The sequence below is a fragment of the Ixodes scapularis genome, unplaced genomic scaffold (genome assembly GCF_016920785.2).
Source record: "Ixodes scapularis isolate PalLabHiFi unplaced genomic scaffold, ASM1692078v2 PGA_scaffold0__279_contigs__length_252992795, whole genome shotgun sequence".
Taxonomy (NCBI): Eukaryota; Metazoa; Arthropoda; class Arachnida; order Ixodida; family Ixodidae; genus Ixodes; species Ixodes scapularis.
Genome location: NW_024609835.1, coordinates 167,498,669 through 167,506,765, shown reverse-complemented (window position 1 = coordinate 167,506,765; position 8,097 = coordinate 167,498,669). Strand labels below are relative to the sequence as shown.

The 8,097-nt window shown below is 44.3% G+C and overlaps 1 protein-coding gene across 1 annotated transcript; it reads left to right on the top strand.

Moving 5' to 3' along the window:
• Positions 1 to 412: 412 nt before the first annotated feature.
• LOC121837683 lies at positions 413 to 2,449 on the top strand (the record flags this gene model as incomplete). The annotated part of the gene is made up of 1 exon (XM_042293419.1): positions 413 to 2,449. A coding segment is annotated over exon 1 (2,037 nt), but the record flags the coding sequence as incomplete, so codon positions are not given.
• Positions 2,450 to 8,097: the final 5,648 nt, after the last annotated feature.

The following is an 8,097-nucleotide window of genomic DNA, read 5'->3' as shown; positions in this document are numbered from 1 at the left end:
ACTCCCCCTTTACTTCTTCTAAAGAACACGCACGCCCCTCTACACTAAGAGGGCGCCACTAGCTGGACAAATAGCGACCACTACACTTAGTACAGTTTATTTCTTTTGCATCGGGCGCTTCTCCTGTCAATTATAATGTTTTTTCTCTAATCCTTGTGTCCTCGTTAACCTAATAGCCCAGTGTGTGTGTAGTGCAAGGGTTTCTTCTTGGCACATTCGACGTGGTACGTGTCCTGTGGAACTGAAAGGGATTTTCGGCCTCCTCGCTCCATCGGAAGGACACACAAAAAGGGTGTGTCGTGTTTTAAGATCCGAGTACTGGCGCCAGGAAAGATTCTTCCGAGACTGCCTGAGAGTAGCCTGTGCCTCCGCAAAGGAAAACCCTGCCAATTCACGAAGGTTCTACCATGAGATGAACAAGAGAGCAAGGGATGCCACGGAGTTCTTGTGGCAGAGAATCCGGCCACAACTTCCAAAGAAGAAGGACCTGATGACTCCGTCGACCCGCGGATACACAACATTGGGTGAAGCCGAGATTCCTCCAGAAATTGGCAAGCCGTTAGAGCTGGGTCCCAAGTTCTGCTTCGAGCCGGTCCTAAGCCCTCCCGAGTTGGTGACTCTGGCCAAGAACGTAGCAGAGAAGGCGACGGAAGGCGACAGGCCAAGGTGCATTCACGAGTGTGTGGAAGTTCTTCAATCACCAAGAAGAAGAGGACAGGTTTGTCCAATTACCACTTTGGTGGATTTCATGGTAGACAGTGACCTACGTGTCATGTTATCCGACAAAGAGGGTCAGTTTGTTGTGTTACCAAAGGGCATGTTCAATGAAAAGGCAAACGCGGCCATTGAGAAAAATTTCAGACCGGTCAATGTGGATCTGAAGAAACTTCGAGACAGGGCAAAAGGACTTTGTGATCGCCTGGCGTTAACTCAGCTGGCGGTGAGAGTAGGAAAAGCGGAGAATGTACACCTGCAAGCGTTTTTCAGCGCCAAAACCCATAAAGAAGGGTGCCCGTTTCGAGCCATTGTCACGGAAAAGGGATCGTGGCAAAGGCAGGTGGCCTCCTACCTACAAAAACAGTTATCCTCATTGAATATCAAGGACCATTTTAGGGTTTTCAATTCTTTGGAGCTTGTAGAGTACTTCGAAGCAGAGGGTCCAGAGATGAGGCACGCATGTAGTATAGACGTGGAAGATCTTTTTTACTCCATGCCGCACGACAGATTGCTGGAAGCAGTGAAAGGGTGCATCGAAGCCAATGGAGAACTGGCTTTTAGGAGTTCTAGTGGAGTATCCCTGGAAAGCTTTTTGGAGTTGTTGTTATTCTATCTGCAGTCAATGGTAGTCGGGTGGCAGGAAGGGTGCTACCGGCAAAAGTCGGGTGTGTGTATCGGCTCTTGCGTAGCCCCCGTCTTAAGGGACATTTACCTCGGTGAAGTGGACTGTGGCATTGAAAGAGAGCTAGGCGGCACGAGTATTATCAAGATAATTCGCTATGTGGATGACTTTTTGGTGTTTTTCAGAAGATCTGGAACATTGGAAGCGTTGGTTGACACAGTGGTGGCGGTATTCGAGAAGTGTGGGGGAGGCCTTAGGTTTACTTTTGAGGTCCCAAAAGAAGGGGTACTCCAGTACCTGGACCTTTCTCTGCGCATAGGAGACTCGCGTGTCTGCTGGACCTATCGTCCACGATCCAAGAAAGGCATCCTCGACTGGAGGTCGGCCCACTCGAAGGTTGTGAAGAGGGGCATCGTTACATCTTGTCTGAGCGCAGCACTCAAAAAATCTTTCCTCCACACTTTGGGGGAGAGCTTTAGGATACAGACAGAAAGACTGAGGAAAGCTGACTATCCGACGACACTACTTTCAGACGTCGCAAGCAAACTGCTGAAGAAAGTAAAGGGTACCCAGTCTACACAACGGGATGTGGATCGCAAGCGACCTGTAGTTATCCCGTACTTACACAGGATCTCTCACAATTTAAAAAATGTTGGAAAAAGATATGGAATCCCAGTGGTTTTCTCCGCACCAGAAAAAATGAGCCAGATCTGCCCCAGAGTTCATGCGAAGGCAGAGGGAATCGCCAGAAACAAGTGTAGCAAGAAGCACGCCAGGCCGTTCGTCCCATGTGCCACGGGAGTAGTCTACAGTATCCCCCTCTCGTGCGGCTCCACCTACGTGGGACATACGCGACGGTGCTTGAATGAAAGGCTCCGCGAGCACAGGTACTCCCTCGGAGCGACAGTGGGAGGACACCTATCGGTTCACTGTAAAGAGTGCCTGTGCGAGCCGTCTTTTAGTGCCACCACCATCTTGGGACGACACAGGGACAAAGTGACACGCGAGGTGCTGGAGGCCTTCCACATTCAGAGGAGGGGAAAAAAGTGTATCAGCGCAGCATCAGTGGCGTTGTCAGGCAAGGAGCTGGAATTCCTGAAGTTGAAAATGAGGGTCCAGCACGTGCCGTAGTCAGCTACCATGGGTGAAAGGTGCACGTGTGATTGCGTACAGTAATGTCTTTTTTTTTTTTTCTTCTTTTCCTGTATATTTTTATCTTTTTTCCTTCTCTTTGTCTTTCTCTTTTTCGTGGAGTAAAGAAGCCGTAGTTGCGAGTCAGCGCTCTGTCCTGTCTGGTGTGTCTCTTCCTATTTCTATCTTCGCGCTGTTTTATTCCATTATGTACAACTCATAGTAGCTTGAGTTCTGATACAATATTGATGTGAAACGAAGGTACATTTTTTAATACTGCGACTACCACCCTACCACCCTCTCTTTCGTCCCTGTTGAAATGTTGAAATATTTCTGACATTTCAAAATTTCAAAGTTGCGTAGTTTGCTGGACAACCATGTACCGCTTAACACAACAATGTCCGCGTTAGAAGTATTCACAATTGAGGACAGATCATCCCGTTTGTTCATATTGTTTCTAATGTTTACAAAAGAACAGAAGTATTATTTTTAGGCCATTTGTTGCTATTAGCACCCTCACCCCTCCTAGAACGCCATGATGAAGCTGAAGCTTGATGAGGATATACGACGTCCCATTCAGGTGGGGCAAGATCTGGTTGAAGAGTGGGAGCACGGTTAATTATTCCGGCGTTAAGTCCAGGTAAATTAAGTTTTGGCTCGCGGGAGTTCAATTCGCTGACCCAGTCTCTTTGAGGCACAAAGATATAGCACTTATTTCCACTGCGCAATTTTGTAAACTGCGGTTTTGTAAACTCTAGTAGCCTTCACCGCGGAAGGCGCACAGAGGGTATCAAATCCTCACTCACGGAAAAGGGTGTTCCTTTGAATCTGTAGGCTTTAGAAATTACGGTCTCTTTATATTTGTACGAAAACATTTTTGCAATCATTGGGTGACATGTTTGCTGAGTATAGATACCAAGACGATGCGCCCTTTTAATACACGACGTTGCAAGTTCATTTCCTAACTTCTCGAGACACTCGTCTACAGCTGTATTTTTCGGCTTCGCCCAGGTTTCCTTTGTCCTTATCGGGAAAGCCAAAAAAAAAAAAAAGCTTTTGATCTGCGCGTTCTGCTTTCTGCGTCATCGCAGCGTGCCATGAGCTCCGTTATCTTGATCGCTGCTGCGGCTATCTATGGGAAGAGCCGACGTCGCTGTTAACGCTGACTGCTTTCACCGTAGAAACGTTCCTTTCTAACTGATTTACGCGTGCTGTGAGATTACTTAGGGATTCCTCGGTGGAATGCTGTTTAGCCTTTAGGTCTTACTTCCTGGAGGATGTCGGTTTGCCCGCTCTGAAGCGTCACAGCCATTTCGTAAAATTTGTTGAGTAACTCTTCTTGGAGTTTGGACGTGGTTCCAGGGTTAGTTTCAATATCCCCACCGAGTAGTAGAAGCAGCCCATATTTTACAATTTTGACATATGTAGGAACAACGCAATACATTTCTAAACGTTCAAGATACATCGCAAAGCGTGACTTGGGGCATGGCACCACAAACAAAAAAACAAGAAATAATTGCTTTTGAATTCAAAGCGCTTTACTTTACTAACCTTCAACCAAACGACAAAAAACTTAGGCATCATGATCCAGCAGTTGCTGTCGGGCACACTGGCAAAGTTGAAGGATGCAGCAGCTTTTCTACCCTGTGGTCCCGAGGTCGAAGTGGCTCTTGATCATAACTGGTTGGGTCCGAACGTAAACTGCGCCATAGGGGACACGTGTTGCCCAGTCTACGAGGCGTCTCAGTGATAACGAAAACTTGTTTACGAGTGTAACTGTTCATGCCGCCGATGAAACATTACCTCCGATGACGGTGTTGACGTTATCCGATAGCGATGGACAGGACTGCACCAGGAAGCTAAACAGCAGCTGCAACGAAACGAGAAAACACTTAGGCGTCCTGATCCGCCAGTTGCTGTCAGGCCCACATCCTCATCATCATTTTTTATATTAATCTGTAAAATGCTATCTAATCAGCGTCGGACGCAGCGCTGCGGGTCTTCATGGTACGGGCTACTTACCCTTCTTCGTCGCCGCGGCTTACCTGAGCCGTAAAAAATATCTATTTACAGATCTCTATTTCTATCCATATATTAGTAATTTCGAAATGAATGATTCATTGCGCACAGATTCATGTGTTTATTTGCCACTTGAAAACACGGACAATATGTCTCAGTAGAAATCGGCACGAGGGAATCGTAACAATGGCAGTATGTACACGGTTATAATTTCTTGCAAAGCTGCACGCTTCGTAATAATGTAAATAGGTTGAGGTAATTTAAATATGTTGATTTGATGTAAATATGTTGAACCTCTTTACATTGATGTAAATATGTTATGCTTTTAGACTGCCCCATTCAGTGCTCATGAAACTTATACGGAACACACGAATGGTGTGTTTTCTCTGGCATCACTACTTTGTAGGGAGTTTAACCATGGCTCATTCACGTAACAGTTGCGCATGTCCTGTTGAGTGCCACGTAACGAAACCTTTGCTCGGCTGCCACCAGGATAGCTTTGACATGAGAAAGGCACAGTTTGTGTGTTCTGTATACGGATAGCAAGTCGTCTGCTTCTTGTGTAGGAGTTGCGGTGATGTCAGATCGACGCCGAGCTCTGATTGACTTTCATTGAGAGGATAGTGTGTAGAACTCATGGTTAGGTGCCCTGAGGTCTACCCACTAGTTTCTTTAATAGCCAATCAGAGTTCGGTGTTCTGATATCATCGCAACCCCCCTGCAAGAAGCAGACAAACTTTCAGTCTGTATAAACTCGGTGAGCACTGAACTCCGGTTGCCAGTTACACATTCCTAATGGGCAATTCCAATCGTGCTCTTCATGAGAAAAGATGGGCCAGTGAGAATTGGCCGACACTGTGCTGTTGGGCTTCCACAGAAGACCACGAAGGGGAGGAAATGAATATCACATTAAAACAAGAAGCTACCAGAGATGCTCTGGGTCATTAATGAATATTAACACAGCCACCTTGGAATTAGACGAAATTCTCTTTGTAACATCAAACAGTAGCCTCTTCCAGAAATCCGGTTCGTGGCTTCGCCGCACTTATATGTTTATCTCGCAATCCTCCGGAAGAAAGCGGTCGAAAGAGACGTGACCCACGCGTGCGCTGGTGTCGTCCGGACCATCGAGGCCAATGGCTCGAAGCCACATGATCCTACGATGTGGCTCGCGCGGCAGGTTATGAAACCGTATGTCGTCTGCGCTACTGCATGTCTTGCCAGCAATGTCTCACAATACGTACGATTGGCATTGCGGGCGCTGACACGCTGACACAACACACGCGAACAACGCTAAACACGAACCAGAACCTAAACATTCCACGAAAAGAGGATGAGGAGCCGAAAAACGAAAAGCAGCCGAGCAGCAAAGAGAGCCACCGCAGCCACTGTTGCAATGGTTACCAAGCGGCAGAAAACCCGTTGGTAGTTGAAAACGAAACCGAATTGCAATCACGTGATGCGTTATCATGTACATAATAGGAGCATCAAGAAATTATCATTTGTTTTAATTATTTTCAATTTCTTGTTTGAACACTAAATAAATTTGAATATCTGTTCCATTTGAATTGTTTCCTATTCTGACTTTTTGCTGCCTCTGGTTCCCACGCAGTGTCGTTTGGTCATTTCAGAATCCTCCACACATTTGAATTGTAGACACGGTTTGTAAACCTCAGGCGCAATATTTTGCCTCAATACTTAGGAAACAAATCTTGTGCTTTAATGAATATAAGAAAATTAAGGTGAGGTCGATACATTTTCTTTTCATGACCTCTTTAAATTCCACACCTCTCCGGGCTATTTTTTTTTCGCCGCTTAGCAACAAAGCGAACCAACATAAATACAGGATCCAAAGTTTATCGACGCGGTATGTACCCTCAATAATTGTCAAGTAAACTAGTGTAATTTGTTAGCACATATACCTTACACTAAACTTAATTTAGAGTGAAATTAAAATGCGTTTAAGATTCATTTATACATAGAAAAGTATTTTATAATTATACTTCAATCCTTTATTTTAGTGCGTTGATAGTAGTCTGAATACAATTGAGGTTTGCCAACAAGTACATGCACCAATTTTGTATTCACAAGTGATCTTTCAGTGCTCTCTACAAGTACACGCTGTGTACAGTTAAAGTGTATACCCTGAGTAGGCTGCATACAAAAGTATAGTATTTAAATACTCAGTATACTTTTAGTGTGTTACTGTTTTTACCAAGGACACTTAAATGTATCCAGCATCACCTCACAAAAAAACGCAGCAAGCTACCTTTTTCAACAATAACTGTATTTAGACTCAGTATGTATTTTTCAGTCTCAAGAACTTATCGCTTCGATTTTGGTAAGTAAGATGCGATGATCGTTTGGCGGCAAAAGGCCATTGTACTTCCTAACTTTTTTTTTTAGCTTGATGTAAACATTTTGGGAAGAGAGAACAACTGTGTATGGCTGGGCTTAAGAGGAACATCCTTAGAGTCAACAGTTCTCGTCTAATCCCCTAACACCAAAAGTCTCGCTAAGGCGAGAAAGAAAAAGAACAGCACTTGTTGTTGAACCAGCGTACAGTACGCATTCTTTTTTGGAAAGGATTACGATTAGTCGTTCGATGTGACTAAGTGCACGTTCTTTATTGTCCCAACCGTCGTGTGCAAGGCAGGGAAACTAAGTCTACACGTCATCATTAGTCTAATGTGCAAATAACTAAAACCGTGCAGTGCAGCCAAAGCTACAGGGGAGAGAGCGTATGCCAACCTTTTCAAGAGGATGGAAAGGAGGAACTGGAAAGAAGGGCTGGGATTTCCCCGTTTCTTCTCCCGGTTTTAGTGAGCCGGAGTATAGGTACAAATGCTATGGCCATTATTGAAAGGGTATGTTTGTAGATGTTTTCTTTCATTATAATTCGAGCAAACAAACAAAAAAAACATAAAAACTCGGTAACCGCCATTTTGAGGTATACTATATTTTGTCAAGGATGTGCGCAATACGTTGGGTGAATGATTCGGCAAGTTTATTATAACATAATCAGATAAAACTTCAGAACGAAATGTTAGTATTCCAGTACTTTTCTTTCGGTGTTTTGTAGCTTGAAAACTCAAAGGGCAAAAGTTTTTTTTTTATTAAATCGTGCTTAAGAAAAAATTAAGGTCTGAACTACTAGCCGTAATTATAACCTTTATTGGCCCAAAAATGCCACTAGTATCCTGGTATAACGTTTTTTTTTTCTCGTTTTTTTTTTTTTATAAACAAGAAATATCTTGGAGACCTTTAAGCTCCGTTTTAAAAACAGTAGAACGCGATAGCGTTATCGAGACCCGTTCGGATCGCTTTCTCAGTCGCCATGCAAACCAGCCTTGCGTAACATAAGATGAAAATTAAAAAAAGAAAAGGAACTTTGCGTCGTGTAGTCGGTAGTGTGTCTGGCTCGCAACCGAAGGGTCGTGGGTTTGAATCCCGCCTGAACGGCTTTAATTTTTTTCTTTAAGTTAAATGGGTTACTTTAACAAGAAATATAATTTGAGACGTGCGGCAACCTGTAATTTCCATTACATGTGTGCATTTAACTTGTTTCATTATACGCGTGACGTCACGTTTGTCGTGAGCGTTGTAGG